Below are 26,557 nucleotides of genomic sequence, written 5' to 3'. Positions count from 1 at the left end.
AAAAGAGGTGTAAAGGTTAACATAGTCCCCAGAAGCTAGAGGCACATTTCCTTCTAAACTTTTTGAAAAGTAAAATGTTTCCAACCACATAGTAGAAAATAAACAAAACCTCTGGTACTGACTTGAGATAAGATGAAGGGTTTGTATAAGCGAACAGGCAGGTGGTAAGCCATATTTGAACCAATCAAGCTTTGCAGAGAAAGGTTTTTAGCAATAGCTTGTCAGTCCAAAGCTCCAGAATGCGTCTTCTTTCAGGTTTTTGGTCAACATTCGTGTAGGTCTGTAAGAGGACCAAGGCCTGCTTTCTAGGATTCAGGAATTTTAAGAATGGCTTACACTTTTTCAAGAAATTACTCAATTTGTGCCATTCTTTTTGTTGGGTTTAACAAAGAGTGGCTGTGTGTGGGGGCATGCGTTCATTGGTTGTCCAGGATAAGCATGTTTCCCGATGCACAGCTTAGCCAGCGTGTGCATGCAGAGTGGTGATCCTTCTGTTTCATTTCGTGGAAATTGTTTTCTGAGCTTGCTAGTGTTTCGTTTGAATCAGCATTCCAGAACTGTTCTGGAAAGATTTGTGGACTAGGCAAGATTTTTTTCTTCTGTATTCCTTGGGTGTCCGTTTATGTATTTCCGACTTTTGTCTTTTGTGCTCCCAAAGGAGTTGGCAGATTCACCCTGCCTTCCAGGAGGGCTTCCAGTTAGACAGAACCTCAAGTGGGGGCAGTTTCACCCCAAACCAAGACCCCCTTGAGGTGGAATTTATGCAATGACAGAAATTTTGAAGCAGGATAGTTTCCCTTCCACTCCAGGTAGAACTCATTGAGGGAAAGGTGGTCTATAAATCATCTCTCTGGCCATGGAATCCAAGCCTGTGGAAAAGAGAAGGTACAGCTGGCCTCTAATCTACCTATTTCCCCAGCACTGTAGAAGTCAGGCGTGCTTCACACAGAGATAGTTAAACCTAGCTTGCTAAGCTGTCTTTAGTTACTGTTTCCTGGGATTTAGTGTAAACTTTCCTTTTAAAAATGACTTATTTCTGGAGAGATGGCTTAGTCTGTGAGGTGCTTGCCATGCAAGCATGAGAGCATGGATTTAGATCCCCGAATTCCAGGTAAAGGGGAGTCATGGGACACATGGAGACGCTGGGGACATGGAGACACTGAGATGGCTCTGTGGGCAAAGGCATGTGCTGCTCAAACCTGTTGGCCAGAGATCAATCTCCAGAGCCTACATAAAAAGTCAGATATGGTGGTGCCCATCTGTAAACCCACAGTCATACAGGGAGGTAGGAGGCAGACACAGGAGAAGAGAAGAGAAACTCAACTAGTCAGCTAGCCTGAAGTGCTTCATGTGGCAGAAATAAGAGAAAGCTTGCTCCAAACACAAAGTGCAAGGACAGAACCAACTCAGAAAAGTTGTCCTCTGTCTTTCATGTGTGCACCATGGCATGTGTGCATGCATTTACATACACAAAACCAACTCTAGAAAGTTGTCCTCACATACACAGATTGTATACACAATAATAACTGATCCATATGTGCAGCATGGCATGTGTGCAACCCAATAATAATTGATCCATGTGTGCACCATGGCTTGTATGCATGCATTTACATACATGGATCATACACACATTAATAATTGAAAAAAAAAGTTGGATTTGTTGGTGCAAGTCTGTAACCCCAGCTCTGGAGAGGCAGAATAGGCAGGTCACTAGAACTTGCTCAACAGCCATCTTAGCTCAGTGGTCAAGCTCAGGATCAGTGAGATACCCAGTCTCCACATAAGGTGGCATGTGATGGAGGACACCTGATGCTGATTCCAGTCTCTATATAGACAAACACACACCTACACAAGCAAGCACACATACCACAGGCACATGTGTACACACACGGAGCTACATGTCATGGCAGCAGGAGCTTATTGCAGTGGCTGCATACACACACACACACACACACACACAGAGAGAGAGAGAGAGAGAGAGAGAGAGAGAGAGAGAGAGAGAGAGAGAGAGAGAGTTTATTATAAATAAGCTTAAAATAAACAAATAACAAAAAGAAAAGGTACTCGTTTTTCCATATTCAAATTGAAAGATTAGCATAATTTACTGCAGAAAAATTAAAAACATGCCTGTGTGATAATTACGACAGTTCCCCATCACTGTCCAGGGAAAACTCTATCCTATACATGTAGCTTACACCTGACCCTGGTATGCACTTATGTGTTCTACATTTAACTTCATCCCAGAACTCCAGAAGCCTCTGATTTAATGGCTACATAATGTTTTCTCCTGAGATTCCTCAATTTGTTTTTCTATTCACCAGTTTTACTGACTGGTATTACTACTGCCTGATGCAGATGACAGGTGATAGTGTTTGCCAGGCTCATTTGTAAGGCTTGGCTTTCCAGACTGAATACTTTCTTAGGGTAGTTTCCCAGGTTGACATGTCCTTGTCTGTGATTGGTCTTGTGTCCACTTATATGGTTTCAAAGGGTTGTGATTCTTGACATTAACGAGTGTTGAGAAAAACCAAGTAGCCCTTCTTTCTGTTGTACATTTCATTTTTGTGTGTGTTTATGTCAGAGGACATCTCTGAAAAGCCAGTTATCTTCCTCCTTAGGCGGGTTTCCGGAGCCAACCTCAGATGCTCAGGCTTGACAGCAGATGCCTTTACTGATTAACTAAACAAAAATTTTGGAGTGTCTGTTGTTTGTTTAGTTTTTATTCTATGTTATATATGTGTTTTGTGTGTGTGTGTGTGTGTGTGTGTGTGTGTGTGTGTGTACCATGCATGTAGTGCCTGTGCAGGCCAGAAGGAGGAGTTGGATTGTCTAGAAATAGACTTACAGTTGTGAGTCACCACATGAATACTGGGAACTGAACTCAGGTCAATGTTCTTAACAACTGAGCCATGTCTTCCCAGCCCCAGGAAATCTTTTACACTGAAAATAAAGATATAACTTTGCTTAAGGTAGAAATTAAAGACATAAACCTCTTTAAGTACTTTAAATCTGTTCTGTTTTAAGATGGTTTTAAACTAACAGAAAAATTACAAAAAAAAAAAATGTGTAAAAAGCTCCTGTATTCCACACACCCAGTTCTGTGTATAATTAACGTTTGATTACTACTCTGCTATTGTGTTGGCTGTATTATTGCTGTGACAAAATCCTTGACAGGCAACTTGAAGAAGGTCATTATGTTCTGGCCAATGAGTTCCGTTGATTCTTAACCTCTGTTAAGCTGCACAGCATGGCAGTAGGTGCTTATGACTTCTCAGTTCATGGTCATGAGAAGTGGGGCTTGGGACAGGACAAGACAGAATTTTAAGGACATGCCCCTGGAGACCCACTTCATAAAGTTTCCATAAACTCCTCCAGATAATATACCACCATCTGGAGACCATGACCTTCACTCCTGAGCCTTCTGTGTGACACTTCATGTATAAACTAACAGGTACATTAGCTAGAAGTGGTGAGACGGCCTTGGTCCTTTATTGTTCACTAAAGTCTATGCTTGAGTAGCTCAGTCAGCTCTGGCTGGCGTAACACATGGTGGACTGTGATGTAAACAGTAGAAATCTCTTCTTCATCGTCGAGCAATCTGAGAATAAGATGCTGGAAAACAGTTCCTCGTTAGGCTTGTCTTGCTGGCTACCTCTTAGTGTGTCCTTAGTTCTTGTGTCACAGGTGGAGGGAGGGGTGAAGAGAGGGGAGAGGAGCACAGAGGAAGAAGGGATGTGGAGGGAGGGTGGGTGAGGAGAAAGGACACAGACATTTGCAAACTCTGTGTTAGCACTTCTTATAAGGGCATCCATCTCATCCTCAAGGGTCCACCCTCCATGACCCCATCTAAACCTAATTAGCTCTCAAGGGCCTTGACTCCAGACACCTCCCCATTGGGTGGTAGTGTTTCACAGTATTACTTCGGCAAAGACAGAGCTGGTCCACAGCAGCTCCTGTTGCCCCTAATAGTGGTTTTACTTATTTTATAATGAAGGCTTAGAAGATACTGTTTCTGAGTATCTGTGTATGAACATTTACTCTCATTTGTCTTTGTGTAATTCAAAAGCCATGTTCAGTCAACCACATAGCATGACTTCTAAGCGAGTGTTAACTTACTAACAGAAATCCATATTGTTCTTGTAATTCTCAGCCCTACTGTGGTTTCATTTGAAAATCTGTTACAGAGGCAGAACTACACATGTGAAAATTTTCCATACCATCCTGAGCATGTAAGCTTTGGAAGACCCCATCTGCAAATGAATCAGGTTCTCTTAAGGGGCTGCTTTCCCTCATCAGCCAGAATATCAGTAAACAGTGGGAAGGATCAGGAAGCAGCTGTTTCTCTGGTTCAACATAGGGTTGTGTGGAAGAGCTTTCGCTAAGGAGAGAGGTTGGAACTAATTGGCCATCATGCTGTGATGCGATTGTTGCTGTGTGGATGGTAGCACCTCAGTCTGTACCTAAGTAAGCGGGCTCGTTAACGAGTCATTCTGGTGACTTGGTGACAGGTGGGAGGCTTCAGTGTTCTGCATTGTATGTCAAAGGTCAGATGATGATTGGAGATTACTTTTAAAAGATCCATTTTTTTTGAAAACTGAAAAAAAAAAGTCATGTTTCCTGGTCCAGCAGGTGATCCACGTTTTCTCAACGTTGTGCCCCTCATTTACCCGGTGTGTGGCCATCCACTGGAGTGCTGTTAATCTACTGGCAGCCATAGAAAGCAGCGTGATTTTTAAACAGGAAATGTGATTGTTACATTGACTTGAAATTTTTATAGTAATATATTTCTCACTGGAAAAATAATGAAACAGGTTAGGCTTACCCCAGCCTCCCACCTCCATTTGGCCTGCTTAGAATATAAGCTTTGGCTTTTTGAGAATTTCTTTCAGGAGATATTATTGGTTATAAATGTTTCTAATTAATTATTCACTCTCAAATAATAAAACAGTAAATCATAGCCCGGGTCTTTATGATACTTTTACTTCATTCCTTCCATTTCTATATGAGAAAAAAAAATGTTTCAAAATAGAGTTTTATATATTTGCTAAATTCTCCTCCTGCAGCATGAAGTGGGTTTTAGTTAAAGGTCCGGGGCACTAATAGGCAAGCCGACTGTTTGGCATTTATATTCTGATTTACTTCGAATTATGCAAAGTGAAGACAGTGAGTGCTATGAGTTGAGATCATTAGTACATCAATTATTCTGTGATAACAGCTGAGAACAGGCTGCAGACTACATAAATGCTCCTTCCATTTAAAGTTGGAATTCTCATTAGCTTATATGAGAGAAAATAATTTCATTCTAATTTATCTCATTTTAAATGGACATTGTTCCCTTCTGAATTCAAGAGAACATTTTAATGCTGTAGTCATTTATAGGACACAGGTCAAATAAATAACAAGTCATATTTCCAACAGTATGTGTCGCTGCTATAATTTATATTATAGCAATTCCTTGATTCTAAGACAAGCATCTTTTTAGTATATAACAGGCCATGAGTACAATAAGAGCAACATCAGGCATCAGATTAGCAAGAATACTGCTGAGTGATTGTGATGTTGTTTTGTTAAATATTTGTACAAAGCCAAAGCTTCACCTCATGGACTTTTGATGTTTAGAAAATCTGGTGAGAACCATCTGCAAATGTTGACTATGTGAAGGAAGTCATCCTTCTCAGTTTTGAGATGGAGGTCTTTTTTGAGGTTGGCCTCAAACTCACCACCCTCCAGTGTCCTTGGGATTATAAAGTGTCTCATGGTGCCAGGCTGGGATTTACATTTCTAAACTTAAAAGCAATGAGCATAGTATTAGATGGTAGGCAAGAGGAACAATTTTTCTTTCAGGTCCAAATGCATTCTAAGCCAAAATAAAATAACAAAACCCTAGAAATAAATGAAAGGAAACAGCTCCTTTTTAAATGAGCATCATGGGCTTCAAGAGAAATCCCAGCAGGTAGATTGCCAAAGGCTGCTGTTGACAGAGGTGAGGACATACTAAATGCATGCCAGAAAGATTGATTCATTAAGTAACAAGCAGTTAAGGCAATGAGCATGCTTCCTCAGTAAGCTAATGAGCTTTTTAAAAACGCTCTCAGTATTGTATTGATCTGGATGTTTGATGTGAACTGGTAGATGGTCCACTTGGGTGGACAATCTGCACGGTGCATAGATGGCAAGTTTCCAGATCAGGAGAAGGGGTTCTGTTCCTTCATTTCCGAGAATCTGTAAGAACTACAAATATCCATAAATATAAAAAGACAAACAAACAAAGGAAACGATCGATATTAGTCTATGTATTGACGTGGACTGTGGGGAACCATTTAAATGTCCAGTTGCAGGTAAATACGTCAGTAATTGTTATACAGTAGAATATTATACAGCCATTAAAATATTGCTTGAGATTAGTTTAATGGATTTGGAAAATACTCATGGCAGAATAAGGGTGGGCAGTCCAGTGCTAGGCATTATTTATAGTATGCTTTTGCCTTTACTTTTATATATTTCACATCCTGGAATAAAACCCTGGGCTTCACATACTAACCGAGTACTCTGTTGGTAAGCCACCACCCTCAGTTTGTATATTTGTCTTTTCCTTCAATGTAAAAACTACCTGTATATAAAGAGTTAATGAGAAACACACCAAAATACTAACAGTGGCCAACTTAGATGAAGTATAGGTCAATTTTATCATTTTTTATTACACTTTTGGTTTTTTTTCTCTCAATTTTTTTTCCATGGGAATATATTATTTATAGTGGAAAAGCCAAGCCATTGAAATACAACTAAACAATAGCATCATTTCCCAAATCTTAATCTGTGATGTCTTGTCCTCTAGTTATTCTCAAACACTGGTTGGTACATTAGAGTTTCATAATAAATCTTAGTTTAATAAAATCAGAGATTGAGGTGGGCCAGCCCCCGGCAGGATGACAATCAAAGTATAGATAATAGTGTTTGCTACCCGAAACTGGAAAGCACAGGTGGGCTGAAGGGGGACACATGAGATCCTAAACTCAGTGGAAAGCTAAAGATCCAGTCTGGCAAGGTGAGCCAATGGAGACGTTGGTGTCTCCACTGGTGAGCAAGGTGGGATGCTTGCCCTGGCCCAGGAAACGGCTGCCCCTGGTTAGCTGAGAGACCTGTGGTGGGCCTTCAGAGGCTGTTTCAGCCATGTACCAAATGCAGGATGTTGTAGGTTATGTTCTCTGCTCACAGGGTGACCATAGTGACTTGATCATGCTTGATATAAACACACAGACCTAGTAGGAACACTGAATCATTTGGGAATTTCGGTCTCTGTTAAGAAGAAATGAAAACATTACAGATGGCTAGTGAAAACGCACTGTATTTAAACTGTAGACATGACAGTACATAAACACATTTTCTTATATAGCAGGGAAGTTGTAAAAGTAACTAACTGAACGTTTAAGAAGCTCAACGGGGGTAGGGGGGAATAAGAGAGGAGAGGAAAGGAGATGGGAGTTATCATAAGAAAAGCAGTTTTAAAATTTCACATTTTAAGTAAAATATTACATAACTTTCCCTTTACTTATCCTTTCTCCAACCTCTCCCAATGTCTCTTCTCTCCAGTTCCTTCCCGATCTGCTCCCTCCCACTAAAATCTGTGGCCTCTTTACTTTATTACTGTTAAATATCTCTATATGTCTATATCTCTATATCTATCTATCTATTATCTATCTATCTATCTATCTATCTATCTATCTATCTATCTATCTATTATCTATCTATCTATCTATTATCTATCTATCTATCTATCTATCTATTATCTATTATCTATCTATCTATTATCTATCTGTCTATCTATCTATCTATCTTCTATCTATCTATTATCTATCTATTATCTATCTATCTATTATCTATTATCTATCTATCTATTATCTATGTATCTATCTATCTATCTATTATCTATCTATCTATCTTCTATCTATTATCTATCTATCTATCTATCTATCTATCTATTATCTATCTATCTATCTATCTATCCTGCTAAGTCCATTGAGTGTCACTGGTGTATGTATGATTTCAAGATTGACCATTTGGTATTGGGTAACCAATTAGAGGGAACCTCCAAGAGACTTCCAAGACAATATAGGCCATTGCCCTTGGTTAAAGTGTAGCCCCTATTGCTAAAGACACCACACACTTTAGACACAGGGAAGATTTTGAGCTACATCTGACCTGAAAGTCTCCTCTATGCAAGCTACCATGGAAGGAAAGCAACCAGGAGTCCTACCCCAGCTCTGACACCTGTGAACCACAACAGTGACCAGCATGGCTTGATATCAATAGAGGTATAGTAGTTACGTTTACAGCTTGGAAATAACTAACAACTGTATAATTATATTTATTTACTCAACAGGAGGGGCATCATTTCTGGTACTAGAAATTTAGCCAACTATCAGGGTCATGGATCTTAGGGGAGAACCTAGTACCACCACTTTACTGGACCAGAATAACCGCTAACTGCATTCCAAACTTACCCTTAGACCCATAGGTGAGCGTAGCTCTGATCACTCATCAAAGGAGCTTCCCTTTGCAGCACAGTTACAAGAGTACAACTGGTCCAAGTGCAGAGAAGGACAAAATTTAATAAAACAGGAGCCACATATGATGGAATTGATAAACTAGGAATTACACTTTTGAAAAGATTTATTGCCAGGGAGTGGTGGCACACACCTCTAATCCCAGCACTCAGGAGGCAGAAGCAGGCAGGTCTCTTGAGTTCTAGGCCAGCCCAGCCTACAGAGTGAGTTCAAAACAGCCAGGGCTACACAGAGAAATCTTCTCTTAGAAGAAGGAGGAGGAGGAGGAGGAGGAGGAGGAGGAGGAGGAGGAGGAGGAGGGAAGAAAATGAAGAAAGAAAAAGAACAAAAGAAAGAGAGAGAAAGGAAAAAAGATTAATCAAGTGGACAAACCTGTGGCAGACTTTTATCAAGAAAATAAGATGGGCAGGGCCTATAGAGATGGTTCAGTGGTTAAAAGCACTTGTTGCTCTTACCAAGGACTCAAGTTCAGTTCCTAGAACTCACATGGCAGTTCACAACCATTTGTAACACCAGGTCCAGGGGATCCAACACCCTCTCCTGACCTCTGTAGGCATCAGGCATGCACACAGTACAGACTTGGAGATTCAAGCAAACCAGTAAAACAAAAAGTCTTAAGAGATAGAAAAAGTAGAAAGAAAACTTCAATAAATAGTTTTGAAAGCCAAGTTGTCACCCTAGACAGAGAGGACACAGGTCATCTTAGAGAGGGATGTATTTTTGTGAGAATACAGTTTGCTTCTTTAAGACGTGTCATGATGTTTTAAAACACTTAGACGCCTGTTATTCAAACCTCAATTTTTTTTCTTGTAAAGAAAAAGTCTCACTGAGTTTTCATGATTCAAAGGCTAGAATATACTTTTTCACATCTCTTATGTGTCCCCAGTGTGGTATAATTGCTGTTTTCAACCAGATCCTCAGGTTCCTTCAGAGTTACACTTTGGGTTTTATTCAGTGAGTTCTTACTCAGAGAACACTCAGTCCTGGTGTTGGTTGGGAGTTCATGATTCTGTACCTTTCTAGGGAGGGTTGCCCAGGCTGCCTAACTTTCGGACTTTGATGAGCCAGTTACTCTTACTTAGAAGGTGGTATAAATAGATACTGAGGGATTTGAACTCTGGGGCGAGGTGTCCTTTCCCCCATTTCTCTAAAGCAGCAGAGAGGTGTGATACACCACGGGTAAAAATAACTCGGACTTGCTAATGAAAGACAGTGTGCACATACATAATCTGCTCTTGCAGCACACACTTTTATAGATGCACTTGTCAAACAGTAGTTTAAAAACTGTCAGATGGGTGTGAGTGTGTGAGTGTGTGTGTGTGTGTGTGTGTTTCAAATGAGTTTTAAATAATCTAGCACTATGCAGGCAGCTGAAAATGACTTTATAAGCTTGCCGTCCTCTTTTGTATTACATAAACAGGAAGGTACCATGAATTAAAAATGGACTCTGTCTCCTATCCATCAGGTCCCAGTAACCAGTGTGAATGGACTTTTGTTGTTGCTGTTTGTGTTTTCCATTAAAGAATTGTGGTACAGTCATTCGAACAGATACTGCATAGTACAAACAGAAAGCTGGGTTCCTGATGGCAGGTCCTGTCTGCTTTGTGTGATGTGATTGGCTGTGCTGTGGTAGCTGCTTCCTCTGAGTGCTGCAGCTTCTAAAGTGCAGGGTAGACGCGGGAGATAGTTGACTTGGAGCGAGCAGTAGATTGCTTGGTGCTTGCCAACTGTCTCTCAGTGGCTGAGCTCCACTGGAGAGCTGATCAAAAGTCCCTCCTGTGTTCAAGAGCCGAAGAGCAGTGGGAAAGCAGTGCTCGCAGGTCACAGGGAGTTCTAGCCACATTTATCATTGGCTCATTAGTCACCCTTCTCTTGCTCTTCCTGTCCCATTTCTTTTTTTAAGGTGTGACAAAGAAAGCCTTCTTTTTTTCCTCCCGTGAAAACTCTTAAGTGGAAAGTGTCATACTGCACTTCCCTCCCACCAAAGAGTAGCAAAGCATGGTCGTCTTCTGGAGGCCAGGCCTTTTCCTCTGAGCTTCCTTCTCCTGACTGTTGTGGGTGTTTTCTGTGGATAAGAATGGGAGTGGTCACACTCAGGAGTGACTGGACCTCTCTCTGATCTGCATATCTCTGAGGAGTTAAGTGGCTTTCATAACAGAATATTTCATGTGTGTTTATAGGGCTTGGAAAGTGACTGAAACCTACAAAGAAAATTGGTAGTTAGAGTGACGTGGAATGCACTGGCGTTCAAATACAGGGCTGAAAACTTTGAGGACTTTGCTACTGTTAACTTTTTAAGGATTTGCTTTAAGAAACTAACTGTTAAAAACACATCAAAATTTATAAATCCTACCCTGGTGTCTCTCAGAGTACACAGCATATGAGAGCCATCAGGCACCTAGAGCATGCTGATCATGTACTGCTTGGCACACACTGTGTGCAGTGACACTCCACGTTGCTCTAGCTCTTTGTCACATAGACCCCAAGCTACTGCCACCCAGTGGGAGATGCTGGGCTGGTGAAGGGTGGGTCTTCCTTATATGCTACACATAGCTCAAGGACCCTTTCAGCTCATTTTAATAACTGACTCCCAGCCCCCTTTTGATCTGAGTTTCTTAGTTTTTTTTTTTAAATGTAATTGTTTCTAAGGTTAGGCTAAGACTTAACAGTGAAAAGCCAGAAACATATGTGGGAAAGGCTAAGTTTTTAGAAAATGGTGGTGGTGATTAAAGGCATCCTATCAAAGAAGAATTGAAGCAGCCCTGAGTTGTTTTTTGTTTTGCTGAAGTTTTGCTGAAGAATGTAGTTCAACAGAGCAGATTATGTTTTGGAAGTGTTTACTGGTTTAAAACATGAGCATGGTATTGTTAGACTTGACCTACCCGAACAGTTTTGTGGCTGATTGTCATTGCTGTGGTTGTTTTCTTGTTCTTCTGTGCAAAACCAAATTAAAGTCTCCAAGGGACCTGCAAATCCAGCTAAGGGTGTTTCCTTGGCGTCCAGGCATGGATTTACTAGTAAATTTTCCCTTTCAGAGTCCCTGTGCTGAGTGCCACACCCATTTTTTGGCTTTCACAGCCATGGGTGTTGGGCTCAGCAACTTTCTAAATTTAGTTCCTTATCTGTAAAGTGGTACAGTAATTGTATTCAGGCTGCAGCTTGTTGAGAGGTAACCCAGAAAATGCTGCTGCCACATTAGTGTTTGTGCGTTGTCATTTATGGGTGCTGGTGGCAGGGCTGATGGTGAAGCCCAGACCAGTCAGAGCATACAAAGGTTTTCTGGTAGCTCTCAGTTGTGGACTCTTTTGAAAATAATCTGCTAACAACTTTCTCCATGAGGATGTTAAAGAGCTCTTGAAAAGAGACCACACTTAGAAGTTCATTCCTAAGTAAGGCGGGCGCTGTGATCTTCCCTCTGATGCATCCAGTGTTTCAGAAAATTCCTTCACATGCATTTTCCCCATTCGTGCAGCATGATTCTTACTATACCCTACACACTAGCCTTTGCACTGTGTCTCACCAAAGACTTTAAGCTGTGGGATGAAGGCAGCAGCATTAACGTCTTGGGTATTGTTTTGGTGTAGTGGTGTGGTACCACCTCTTTCTAAGAGTCCCAGGAAGGAGTCTTAGCCCTCACTGTAACTGAATGCAGTGCACAGAAGAATCCTTTCTGAGACTCGATGGTTCTTTGTTGCCTGTGTCATCTTTCTTGTCTTGGCCAGGATTCTTTTGACCAACTCAAGGAACCCCCCCATGAACTTGTTTAAACAAGAGGATGACTATTGGCTTTGTATAGTTAAATTTGCCAGTGCACCCACCAGGGTTCCAAGTTCAGAGACTCACACTGACCCCAGAGGTCTGGACCTCTGCTCCGTTATCTTCCACTTGGCTCTGCTGTATTGGTCATATGCTGCTGAGTAACAAGTACTCTTAGACTACTGGCCTAGAGAGACACACTTGTCATGTCCATTTCTGTTGCTAGGAGCTTGAGTGTGCCTTATCCAGGTGTCTGCTCAGATTGTCTCATAGCACATCAACCCTGATGTCTCACCTGGAGGCTTGATTCAAGATGGATTTTCTTCCAGCCCTTGTGGCTGTTAGAAGAATTTGCCTCCTCATGGGTTGTTGGGGTGGGCCTCATTGTCAGTTGGAAGCAACTTTTAGTTTTTTATCTCTACGATGGGTTCTAGTATACCAACTCCCTCCAAAGAAGAGTTTGCTGGTAAGGTGGAAACTGAAGTCTTGAAAAACATAATTATGAAAGTGGCAAGTCTCGCTCGCTGGTCTCATTCATGGGCAGAGTGAAAGATTTATCAAGGGCTAAGGGGCAGGAACATTCATGCATAGAGTGAAGAGACAGGGGCCAGGAATAAGGAGACATGTCAAAGTCAGCCTACCTCACCTTCACTCTCAGAAGAGCCCTCTCTGTAGTGACAGATATGACCATGAATTCTCCACCTGCATCCTCACAAGACTGTCAGTTCAAGCAGATAGAGCATTGGCATCCAGTCTGGCCCACTTAACCACAGAAGGACAGACTAGAAGGTAGTAGAGTATCTCTACTACTGCCAAGAATACTAAAAGACCAGGGTGGAGAAGCCTGTAGAGCTGACACTTGTCGCAGTTGACCACTGTTTCATTAGACTGATCTTGTCGCTAGGTTAACATTGTTCATAAGCATAGCTATTACACTGGTCGGATCTAGGACATATGCCTGTGCTCTAGCTACAAAGAAGGGAGTAAGGACTCCGTGTTCCCCATGGCCCTCAAGAAGTGGGGTTGCTTCTTTGATTGACATTGCTCTGATTTGAGCCCACACAGGGGATTATGGCCCCCCCCCCCGGGGGGGGGGGGTCCAGTGGGGCAGGCAACATTACAGAAGCACATTCTGCTCTAATGGACAGTTTTCAGAACCTCCTAGCTTATGGTTCTACAATCTTGTTTAACGTTAACAGATATACCATTAAAACTGTTAAGGAAACATAATGTGATATTGATGGTATGCCTAGATCTCTGGGTCATATAGTAGATAGGGCATTTCAATTTTCATAGTTAAAAGTTTTATTCATTCTCGATATAACTATAATCAGAATTTGCTTTTGCTGAAAATTTAAGCTAAACTTATAGTCCAGTTTGCTTCTCAGGTTTTGGTTGAATATGTGCATTTGGAGGTTTCTCAGACTACCCACGGTCACCATCTTGTCCCACATGACTCTTGCATGGATGAGTAAGCTGCCTTATCAAATGAGTAAACTGACTTATGTTTTCCTTGAAATTTATTTATTTTTATTTTACGTGTCTCCTTATTCCTGGCCCGCATTTTTTCACTCTGTGAATGAATGTTCCTGGCCCTTAGCCCTTGATAAACCCTTCGCTCTGCCCTGTGTGTTTGCTTGCCTGTGTGTATGTGTACCACATGTTTGCAGTACCCAGAGACCACAAGAAGACATTGGATGCCCTGGAACTGAAGTTCTAGCTGCTTGTGAGCCATTGTGTAAATGCTTTAAGCTGAACCTGCTGAACCTCTGTAAAGACAAAACTTCTCTCCACCACAGAGCCATTCCTCCAGCATCTTCCTAGATTCTTGTAAGTCCAAAAAACTTTTAAATCTTTTCAAGTAAGCTCATGTTTCCTTACAGGCATTTACCAAGTTATAACTACTCATATAACAATAGAAAACATTCAATAAAACCAACTTAGCAGGAAAAGAAACATGTCATTTCTATGCAGTAATTTATGAAGTGCAGAGTCTTGGTGACTCTTAAAATATTTTCTTAACTGGCCTAATATGTTAGCTGATACCTAAGCATTGGAATTAGAATTTGGGGTTAAGATAACAATCTTTAATACATTAGAATCACCTGGGGGTGGTAGAAACAACACCGAAAATTACAAACAAAACACCACCAAGGTCCAAGTACCTTTTGAAACCTCTTCATGAGGGTCAGCCATGCAGCTAGAATTGAAAACCAGCAGATCAAGACGTGGACCTGGGAAAGACCGCCTACCTACACATGTTACCGTGTGTACAGTGGGAATGCAGAAATCATTGCCTCCGCCCCAATGTTGGATCTGTCTCTGTTGCCTCATCATCTTGAACTCCCTATTAATGGATGTCAGCTTCTTCCTGCAGCTGCAGCAAACACAGGTACCAAAGGGCCAGTCACTGCTCATTCTGAAAATCCCTTCAAAGGGATGAGCTCATGAGAACATCATCTGCTGGCTTCATCACGGTAGCACATGCAGAGATCAGGCTGTAAACAATCCTACTCATTTTTTCATTTTACATTTACTTTCTGGAGGTGATGGGGGGAAAAAAAATCTCAGTCATGTGGGCTCCAGAAGTGTTTCTGTCTGTAGTGAGAGCAGATGGGAGAGCATTTCCTCATGCCAAGTGGAGTTTACACTACCAGAGCAGTGTGGAAGTGATCAGAGCCTCTTTCAGACATTCCCATTCCGGTGTGGATTCCCGAATGGGGGACGTTTCCTGTATATCAGTTCAATATGTTGTAGCGTTACCAAGGATTCTAGGAATGTGGACACAGTACATTCACATGAGAAGCGCTTTGAAAGAAACATTCTTGAGGTCTCATGGTTAAAGGTCATGAATTAAAGTAAACATTTAATAAGCATATTCCAGGTGGTAAGCCAGTGTTTTCCATCAGGACGCTGGTTTTGGAAACTTACAGGATTGTTATTAGTTGTCATAATGATTAGTAGGGGAGCCACTGGCATTTGTTGCAGTGGGACCAAAGGTACTACCTATCTTACAGCTTGTAGGACAGCCTCTACAAGAATGGTCCCCTGTGTGTGCATGCATGTGCACACTCATTCCCCCCACACTTACGTTCTGTTGAGAGACTTGTACAGGTGAAAAACCAGTTTATCATTATTTGAGCCAAAACCTTAATTGTGCTTTTTATGTAAACAGAGACCATTCTGGGCGTAGTTTTAATATCTAATGAGTCACAGTCTATTGAGGGAAGCCAAGGCAGGGACTTCCACTGGGCAGGAACCTAGAGGCAGGAGCTGATACAGAGTTCATGGTGGAGTACTGATTATTGGCTCGATCCTCAATGGCTTGCTCAACCTACTTTCTTATGGAACCCAGGACCACCAGCCCAGGGGTGGTATCACCCACAGTGGGTTGGACTCTTCCCCGTCAATCACTAATCAAGCTTGCCTACAGCCCAATCTTTTGGAGACATTTTCTCAAAAAACTAGCCTGTATACTACCTCTTGAGAGTGTCAGCTCCTAATCCTACAGTGTCACTTTAAATAACACTTGAGGAAGTACCCCATACAATTCAGTGAAAAGTAAACTGTTTTCTTACACTTAGAACTTATGGCTGCTGTGTCTGTCTGTCTTTCTACCCTTCCATTTATCTTTCTATCTGCACCAGTAGCTTATAAGCTTCAGGAGACAGGGACTGTTTTATCTTGTTTATATGGTAGTCAGTCGATAAATATTTGAGTAAATGAATAATTTCTTATTGACCCAGTTGAAGGAATTAATCCTGTCACCTGGCCTAGGCAGGTGGAATTTCCAGCTAGGGAGTTTCCAAGCATCATCTGTTATCTTGGAAGGGCTTTTCTACCCTTGCAGGACTCCCATTTTAAGATTTTTTTTTCTAGCTAACATACTAAACAAGATTTATTTATTATGATGATTTTGTACATGTATGTTGGCTCAGTTAGGGTTTTGTTGGAGAGACACTGTGACCACAGCAAATCTTATAAAGGAGAATATTTCATTGAGGCTGGTGTACAGGTTCAGAGGTTAGTGCCACTCCCTAGTGACCAGGCATTCAAATATATGAGTCGATAGGGGCCAGTCCCATACAAACTACATATGTGTTATCATACCTGCCTCATTTTCACCCGTTGCTGCTCTTGTCCACCTCCCAAGTAGTCTCCCTTCGGTTCTCAGTAGACCCTTATCACTATCCAGATCACATTTGATGGGCCCTCAAGGAGAATTCCTTAGTAGTTGTGTGTGTCGCCGGTCCCATGTCTCCAGTTGGCACTGTGTTGAATAAAACAAAACAGCACAGGGCATGTTTACTGTGTAGCTCCCGCCTTTGGAGAACATCAAAAGGGAACTGCTGTACCTGTGATGCCAAAGGTTGTAGGGGTCACAGTAAACCTATTCACAGACCAAGTCCTTCCCACAATCCATAGCCAAAAATGTGTGCTGGTTAAGTGGTCAGGGAAGACATCAAGAGCAGAAAATAAGCCATTTGGAGACAGTTATCTTGGAAAGAAACAGTAAAATATTCTCCTGTGTCATTAATATTCAGAACTGTCAGAAACCCTCACTCTTAAGCTCCAGGCACCACTAACCACTAACCCGAGACCACTTATTCAGCTCCCCAAGCCCCAGAGCTTCTGATCAGCTCGCTCCCCAGTTGGTGTTAATAGCTTTTACAGGAGAAATTATGGTGAGAACGACAGGCCCCTTCCCTTATCATGTCCAACACTGTGTCTCCATCAGCTCCTGTCCTCAACGATGTCATCAGCTCTGCTCACACCATGAGACGGCAGCCTTACTAATAATACACTTTTCCTGCTTGCTTGAGAACACACTGGCTGTGGAGAGAATTTGCCATTTAACAGGGTAGGACTCGTATAGCTTGTCACAGCTTTCAGTCGGAGCTTCAGATTTTCGTACGTTCACTGTGGCACATCAGAACAGGAGCGTCTGTATGTAACAATTTAGCTCGGCCTTACAAATGTCCTCTTACAGTGCGGTGGATAGCTTATGGTGATTTGTTCCATAGGGAATAATTGATATTGATGTTCTCTGTATCAGTGACACAACCGAAGTCTGCTGTATCCTAATCTTAATTTTGCTCAAAAGTCGCCTTTTCTCTATCATTATTCGAGTAAGTCATTTGTGATCTTATTGACTTTAACTTCTCATCTTTTCTTTTTTTCTTTCACATACCCAAATAAATGTATGTCAACAAATATACATTAGCTGTCCTATCCAGTAATATGTAAACTGTAAGCAGGTTTTTTTCCTTTGTTTTTTTTTTCTTTGTTTGTTTGTTTTTTTTTTTTTTTTTTTTTTTTTTTTTTTTTTTTTTTTTTTTTTTGGTTTTTCGAGACAGGGTTTCTCTGTATAGCCCGGGCTGTCCTGGAACTCACTCTGTAGACCAGGCTGGCCTCGAACTCAGAAATCCGCCTGCCTCTGCCTCCCGAGTGCTGGGATTAAAGGCGTGCGCCACCACCGCCCGGCTGTTTGTTTGTTTTTTATCACAGCAGTAGAAAAGGTAACTAATCTTTAAACTGATACGGAGAAGTGGTAAGCCCAACCGTGTGAGCCCCAAGCCTTTGGAACTTGTTTGAAAGAGGACTGTGGAAGATTTTGGACTTGGGGCTAGGAAAGTCCTTGGGTACTTTAAGCGGGGATTAGTGGATCCTTGTGGTGGGTGCTTGAAACACAGGAACATTGAAGAAAAATATGTACAGAGGTGGCTCAGCCCAGGAGGTCTCAGAGGAGAACAAACATGTTCTTCGGGACTGGCTTTCCGGCCCATGTGATATTCTGGCAGTGTTCTTCTCTATTTTTGAATACACAGTGGTGATAGGGGTATGTGCTCTGTGCCACTCTATATTGCAAGTGTGACACTTGGTTTTATTTTATAGAGCCTCACAGACAAGAGACTGCCTGGAGTTTCAGTGTTGGAATCAAAACACTATGTGGGCTTTCCAAATGGGACAGAAGGTATTCTGCAGGATTAAATAGCCATGGTCTAAGAGGATGAGAGTAGGAAGCTTAGAATTGAAAAGTAATACATTTGAGTGAAAAGTTGACAAGGAGAAGGATTGTGATTGGTTAATATTGATTGTCAACTTGACAGGGTCTAAATTCAACCAGGAGACAAGTATGCTTGCAAAGAATTATCTAGGTTTATTAGAGTAGAAAAATCCATTTTACTATGCTACTGTAGACTGAATACAGTGTGAGCAGTTGCCTCAGGTTCCTACCGCCATGACTGGCTGTTTCCTCAAAGTGTGAGCAGAAATAAAATCTCCCTTCCTTAAGTTGCTTCAGGTAGGAATTTTGTCTCAGCACTGAGGACAATAACTAAGATAGTCATAACACTGTGTTTTCAGTGAGAGTAGGATACATTTGAAGATTCTCTTGTCTCCCTTCCCTAATTCCAAGGCTCTCTTCTTCTCCCAAAGGTAAGCTCCCAGCTCAGTCTCTTCCACTCAGGATGTCTTCAATAAAAGGAGATGTTCTAGTGAGTGGTTACACGCTGGAAGGAAGAGTCACAGTACTCCTTAAGACAAGCTATATTTCTTTCTCTGTGGGAAATTTCTCCCTTTTGAGTGTGGTGTGAGATTCCCAGGTCTGATTAAGACAATAATCTCTCCTTTTGACTTTAGAAATGAACACTTCCTTGTAGCATGAATGGAGTAATAACAGCAGCTAATTTTCTTGTGGCAGGCCCTGCGTGTCACTGCTCACGGCTGCTGGATGATGTGGTGTACTCTTCTTCGCTAGTTTTAATTATATCAGAGCAATTAGATTATAACTTTAAACTCCTGAAAACCCATTATAAAGATAAGGAATTCATTTTACTGTATTATGCTCCAAACTGTAAATGAGATTTAAGATTAATTGTCTAATAGGTTGTATTTTAAATTGAAACCTTCTCCCATTTTATTTTATATCCATATGATTCACCATGAAGCTTGGCTTAAAGGTTTTCAAAATTACTGAATCTTTAAAAATACGTTCTTTTCAGTTAAATTGAAATCAATTTCTTTTTAAAGCAAAGCCAGCTTCATTTTATACCTTTAAACCACCACTTTCTCACTTCTAACTAGGTGGAGTTGTGTGTGTTATTGTTGTTGACGGCTGAATAGAGAATAGAATTAACACAAGTACGGGTGGGGACATCCTAAAAGAAAGCTCAGTTCTTCCTGTCCTTCCTATAATGTGGAAACCATAACCAATTCCATATTTTTATTATCAGGTTATAAATACCACGATGTAGGTCCTTGGTGAAAATGACAGCCCTCTTAGCCAATGAGTATAGATGGGTGTGTGTTACAAGGAAGGAGGAAGAACAACCCTGGAGGCAGGCAGTGGAAGGAGGGAGTTCTTGATTTCTGACAGAGGTGCAGTTAAACTTGAACTACAGGTCACCGGGAGTGTTTGTGTTGGGGGAGATGAATGGTGGGTCCTGAGGCTAAAGGAAGAGATGGCCAAGGCAACAAGCAGAGTGTGTGCTAGGTGTTCTGCAAGGATGTCAGAGGAAGGCAGTAGCAGGGCAACTGCTACTTGTGGCATTCACTGGAGAGGAAGCTCCAGGTGGCACATTAGCTGAGTTGCTTTTGCTTGTTCAGCATGTATCTGGTACTCACCTTATACTCAGTGCTGAGTTTTTCCATACAGTGTTGTCAGGAACCCATCCCGACATGCATAGATAGCTAGGGTAAGAAGGAGCAGAAAGGCTGCAGTGGGTGTGACATCTCATAAATGGAACTTACCAACTGTGTAGAAGGGGAAGGGCCATGTGCACATTTGTACATATTTAGATGGTTCCAGGCAGCTGGCAAAAACTCAGCCATCTCGGAGGTAAAATGTGCAGGTCAGTAAATACTTAGTAATTTTTAAATGTGAGCTGAGAGAACTCCACAAACATAGTCCCCAGCTCCCAATCAACCTGGAAGTACCACAGGCCTCTAAAAGTACTACTGCCTTGATAGATGTATGTGTCTGAAAATACATTTTATTGTATAAGTGATAGCCAGACTTATAGTGGTAATTCCACAGAGAGTAGAGTAGAACCAGCCAATCCCCAACCCACCTTTCAAGCTTGTTCCTTGTTGTCTTTGCAGAACGGCAGAAAGATCTTTATGAAACCAGATTGGGTGGTGCATGGGGGCATCTGTCTGAGTTTTGGTGGACAGTCAGTCTACTAGTCAGTCGTGCATATACATGCAGCTGTCTGCTGTGCTGTGGACACAGATAGACACTATCCCCTTCCAATGGCTGGGTGGTCCAGACTTGATTCTGAGCAGAGAAAACTGATTTCATTGATATTTTGTGACAAGAAGCCCAAAGAACAACTGGAAGTCATTTAATGGCTTGTCTTGACAGACGACTTCCACTGTGGAGACACAAACAGATTTAAGGAAGTGCATTGCAGTTTAAATGTGTGACATTAGTATTCACTGTCCTGTTTGTTTGCCTTTTTTTTTTCTTTTAAGGTAGGAAAAGTTGTTCTTTGGACTGAGTTAAATGCTACTTAGCATAAGAAGCTCACTGTGGAACAGAGCATGCAGACTGTGACTAATTGACACACAGTGGGCTAATGAGAAGACAGACTCTCTCTAATCAGCAACAGCAAATGCTCACAAAGGCTCTCTTCCCTCCTAGGACTTCCTTTGCTGGGCATCTGGCCGGCATTCTCGTTGGACTGATGTACACACAGGGGCCTCTGAAGAAAATCATGGAGACATGTGCAGGTACAGAACAAAGCACCTGTGGCCTGGCAGCAGGTGGAAGCTCATCTTCTGACGTGTACATAAGCAGCCCCAGGATTCCTTGCGGTTTAATTTAGAAATGTCCTAACATACTCAGACTTCTCTTTAAACCTAGAGATAACAAGACGGCCGTCTATATCTTGCATTGCCCCACGAATGAGACTGGGACCCCAGGTTTGTATTCTGAGGTGTTCTTAAGGAGCAAATGCTGGTGTAGACTTATACCCTCAGCCCTAATGAATTCACACAAAACCGCAGTCTTCCTCAAAACATTAGTTTACAATAACATATTTTTCTATAAGATTCTTTGAATTAGTAGACATGCCTGGAAAGGTTACAGAAAGAAATCAAGCGTAGACAGGAGTAGAGGGCCAGTAATTTGAAAAGTACTGAATGACCACTAGGCCCTTGGTGGGCAAGGCATTCCATTCACAGGAGGCCCAGCCACGTCATTAATCTCTTGAGATTTGGTCCACGTTTTTTATTTTCCTTGCCCTTTTTCTTTGTTTTCTCCCCCTCTAAATTGATGTTCAATGAAAATGTTTTATTTAGTAGTGAATGCATTCAGACCCTTTAATATAAAACACGGTACTGATTTTGACTTGTAAGGCAACTATTCTGCAAACACTTGTTTTATAGACCATGCACATTCTAATACTTCATCTTTTATTCATGGGAAATCTTCTGAGACTATTTTACCTTTTCTTGAACCATAAATAATTTGTTTTCACAGTTTGTGCCGATGACTGTTGTTCTTGAGAACCATATAATATTCATGGCATTTGAAAGCTTTCTGGGTACTGCTCCACAGCCTTTATTGGCAGGTTTTGTTCACTTTGGGGTGGTTTTTACAGATTGGGCTGCATCTACACAGTTTCCAATTTCCACACATTTGCCTGTTACTGTGTGTGTGCTAACAGTGCCCACTCTATCCTGTTCTCCACACAGTTTCACAGTGCTTCTTCCCTAATGAATACTGATAAAGGAGGAAGTGCATTGTCTTGATCCACTTTCTTGTGTTTTTACATAAAGTGGTTCTTGAAACTTTCTGTGGACAAACTACAAAATTTAGACACATGGTTGGTTTAATTTTCAAAAAGGATTTCTTCCCTACAATTGTAACATTTAGCCGTTTATTTATCATTATCATTATTATTGCCTTAGGACAATAGCTGTTTTATGTGCAGACATTTTTTTACACCAAACTTTTTTTTTTAAGTGACACAAAAGAAAATTAAGTTTGAAAGACAGCTTGCAAATTGGTTTCTGGCGAAAGCAGAGAAAAGATATGTAGTGAACCTAGAATTAAAGTAACCCAACAACTTGTAGAAAATAACCAATAGTGTAGCCTGCTGTTTTATGCTTCTGAGGGAAGTGGGTTATCCTGACAGTATGCTCCAGGCCTCTCTGTCTGGTTTACCTGTGTCAGGGTAGGAATGCAGTTCTCTTAATACCAGTGTTGGCAGAAGACTTTTTCCCGCCACAGAATCTCTGGTTTTACAATGGCTTCCAAGTCAAAGCCTGATGCCTTGCAAAGCTGAAGTCACCTAAGACCTTTAAGGAACCCTGGTGCACGTAAATTAGGGTTTTAACAGCCTCCTCCTGCCCCCATACATACACACACACATACAAACACACACACACACACACACTCACACACACACACACACACACACACACACACACACACACACACACAGTGTTTGCTAAAAGGTTGGCCCTAAACAAAGGAAGTTTGTTTTATCAGTTGTTTAAAAATCATTTGAAGTGACCCTGGGCTTTCTTATGAAGAACTGTATGACTGTTGGAAGGTTAGCTGTTAAAACTTGATGACCTCTATTTAAATGTTGGTTTCCTTCATGTTTAGGCATTCTTATCTCCAATGCTGGGCCTTCAGGACAGCAGTACCACTTTAGTAATGCAGGTAAGTTCGTGTCATTTAGTACATTTCACTGGTTTTAAAAACTACATATTTTAGAGCCTGGAGCTGCTTTAGGACACCATTCATTTTGGATGCGGAACAGCTCACATGGCACACAACCGTACCTGGATTCTTCTGGGAAGCAGAATGAGGTGTTGGTAAACCAGCGTGCATCAGATGGGTTGTTAAGGAAGACTAAGGAAGACAGTAACTCTGGCATGGTCCAATTGTCTGATTGTTGTAAGACCTCTTGTGTACAATAGAGTACATATTACCCCCAAGTCACCCACGAGTCCCACTGGCAGAGCGTAAGGATTCATCACAGGGATATAGTTCCCCAGTTATCCCATCTCCACATTCAGGAAGGCTCTAAGTTTCTCTGATATGCTAAGATGGGCTTTAATACTATTCAACTGAAAGAATAGAATATATTTTTTCAGGATTTCTCTACAAAAAGATGGAAAGGACTTCCTGTCCACACCTAAGACTTGTTTTCAGCCACAACCTGTCTATTCCTACCTGGGAGAATATATCAGCTTTAAAGAAAACGTTTATTTAACTGACAGCTTCGAATTCAAGAACATGGTCCTGGCTTCAGCCCAGTTCTAGTGATGCTCTTCTTTGCAGAAGAGTCCTGCTGTAGCACATAGCATCTCATTGGCCAGAGACAGGAACAAATGTGATTGTGTGTGTGTGTGTGTGTGTGTGTGTGTGTGTGTTTTGTAAATCCAGTAGGACTGGATGGTGAGCTACACACTATAAAGGGCCTGTCTCCCACAGCTCAATCAGATTAAACATGTAGCCGCTTCATACCGATTACCGATTAGCTCTACAACTGAAGACTCAACTCCTGCATAAAAGGAGAACATGGGTATTTCGGATGGGTGGGTGGGTGGTTCAGGAGTAGGTGCTGGATATCGTAATGCAGTGGACTGAATGTGTCTCCCTCTAGATTATTATGTTGAAATCCTAGCCCCTTAGAAATGGGTCCGTTGATATGAAATCAAATCACAAGGCAATGCTCCTGTTATTTGCCCACATTAGAAGGACTCTAGAGAACTCTCTTGGCACTTGCTCTTTTGAGTGTGCAGTTGGCAGCAGTCAGTAGATGGAAGAGAACTCTCAGCAGAACTGAAGCTGACATCTTAACTTGGACGACTGCAACATGTTGTAAACAGACCTTTGGCTACTTTACTGGGTTCTTTTATCTTTACCACCCTTCTTCACCCCTATGCCTTCCAACCACCCCCCAACACTAGGTATGAGAGAAAGAAGGTGAGAGGGAAAGGGGCGCCAATCTCATTAGGCTATTTGCTGCTGATTAGGTAAGTCAAATCAGGGATGTCCAGTTTCTTCCCTTCTTTGGTCATGACCACTGGACAAACTTCTATCTATAATAACAGCAGCAGCAGCAGCAGCAGCAGCAGCAGCAGCAGCAGGGAGAGCAGCAATCAAGCCTCTTGGGGCTCAGGCATTTTTATACCCTCTCAAGAGTCCCCAAATGGAAACTATTATCAGCTGATAAAGTCATACCCCTGCTAGACCACGAGACAAATCATAGTAAGCTACTGAAGCAGCCCCATAACTGACACCTGGGCTTAAAACAAAAGCATAATCACGTAACATTTCTGAGGTTTTAAACAAATCAAAATTCTCACCACAACACGTGTTCATTTACACACTTTATAGTGATACTATTTAACAATGGCCATAGATTAGATTAGAGGCTGGAAGCCTTTTGTAGGAAGTACCAAATAGCTGGTATTTTAGGCTTTATTATGCATTTGGCTCTGTTCTAACTAGCCAGCCCTTCCTTATATCATGAGAGCAGGCATTGTCTTATGAAAGTAAACCTTGTGTTGGATTCACACAGTGGGTTGTAGTTTTGTTTTGATTCCTTGCTTACTTAGATGCCTGTAACAGGTACAAAGAATTGTTGCTAATCCGTATCTGATGGTTGATCTTGGCTGTCAGTCTGACTCAATTGAGATCTGCCTAAAAGACTGGTAAAGGGCATATCTAGGCATGTCTATGAGGTCATTTCCATACTCAATTAACTGAAGGGCACAACCTTCTTTGAGTGTGGGTGATAACATCCAGTAGGCTAAAGACCACTTGAAATAAAAGAGGGAAAAGAATCAAGTCCACAGGCATAGGCTCCCTCCCTCCCCATCCCTCCCTTTCTCGTCCGTCCCCCCTCCACTTCTGTGCATCTTGGGCTCCATGAAGTGAGCATTTCAGCTCCTCTGCTTCTTCACCATGACAACGGCTCTGCCTTCCCACAGACCCACAGTAGTAGGGACAGCAGACACACACTGAAACCATGAGTCACAATAACACCTCCAACCTTTTAAGGTGCTCTCTCGGGTATTTGCCACAGAGATGAAAAAGCTAACACTTTGTGCATGTAGTGTATGCATATATACACACATGCACCCACACACACACACACACACACACGTAGACACACATATATACATATTTATTACTTTGGGTTTATTTTCCCATACAATGTTATTAAGTCACAGACTGTTTTATTCAGCAGCACCCCATAAAGGTCACATAAAACAGAATGCTGTTATAGACCCTGTAAGAGAAAAAAAAAACAAAAACAAAACCAGCAGTCCCTCTCTTAGAGTATGTAGTGGAGGGGTAAGTTGTAGGTGTGGATATATAGGATGAGTATATAGGTGTGGATATATAGGATGGGTATGTAGTTTGGATATTTATAGGTGGGTATATAGGGGTGGGTATATTTGAGAAGATAAAACAAAAGAGACTACAGGCGAATTGTATGAAGATGAAAGCCGAGCCGTAGTGTAGCGTAGGTGAGCAGCTAACAATCTAGCTAGCGTTTGTTGGATCTTCACCTACCCCTGCTGGTCAGGTTGCACCCCCAGCTCTCCTGGAAGACTTGTGCATTCAGGGAGTCTTCTCTGCCCTCCTTTTCCCACTACACCATGCAGCCTGGAAAGTGCCCTCACTTCCCTTTCCCAAGCATTCACAACCCTGTAGGACCTATTATATAAAGGCCGAGGTTCATTTTCACATGTTTTATCCACTCTGCTAATAGATTTCCTCAGAGGGTTCACCCTCCCCTACTGCATCTTCCAGGCAGAGGTCCAGACAGCAGTATTGGCATGCAGGCAGGTGTCAGTGCTCTGGGAAGGAGGGAGAGTTGCTGACCATGAGGCTGCACAGAGGAAGAGTGGAATGCTGGGTCTTGACATGACTAGAAGTTAAGGAAAGCAGTCACAGAGAGGACTTCCCATGGAGAGGAAGGAGAATCAGAAATGGCCTGTTGGGCATTGCCCAGAGTGTGCTGGGAAGGTCCTGAAGTGCTAAATCCATAGTGTGATAGTCTTAGAAGTAATCGGGCTCCGTATTCCCCAGAGTACTCAAGCCTTGCCTCATGACTTCAATGCTGGCTTACTCTTACATCATGTATGAGTCAACTAAATAGCCTGAAATTCACCCAGATAATGAGGTCAGAAGAGGAGGACTGGGATCAACCCACTACACACACACACACACACACACACACACACACACACACACACACACA

At 41.9% G+C, this 26,557-nt stretch overlaps 1 protein-coding gene across 2 annotated transcripts in view; it reads left to right on the top strand.

The window, feature by feature from the left end:
- Rhbdd1 (rhomboid domain containing 1) overlaps nt 1-26,557 on the top strand; it is a 108,249-nt gene that overhangs the window by 26,970 nt on the left and 54,722 nt on the right. For both annotated transcript variants that reach the window (XM_028789420.1, XM_028789421.1), the window contains exons 4-5: nt 20,965-21,053; nt 22,939-22,995. In XM_028789420.1, the coding sequence (XP_028645253.1) occupies nt 20,965-21,053; nt 22,939-22,995 (146 nt within the window). The remainder of the gene's footprint in view (nt 1-20,964; nt 21,054-22,938; nt 22,996-26,557) is intronic.

Source organism: Grammomys surdaster, unplaced genomic scaffold, assembly GCF_004785775.1.
Source record: "Grammomys surdaster isolate TR1022 unplaced genomic scaffold, NIH_TR_1.0 125833, whole genome shotgun sequence".
NCBI classification, from domain to species: Eukaryota; Metazoa; Chordata; class Mammalia; order Rodentia; family Muridae; genus Grammomys; species Grammomys surdaster.
The sequence above is the reverse complement of the archived record's forward strand: the minus strand, read 5'-3'. Positions and strand labels throughout refer to the sequence as shown.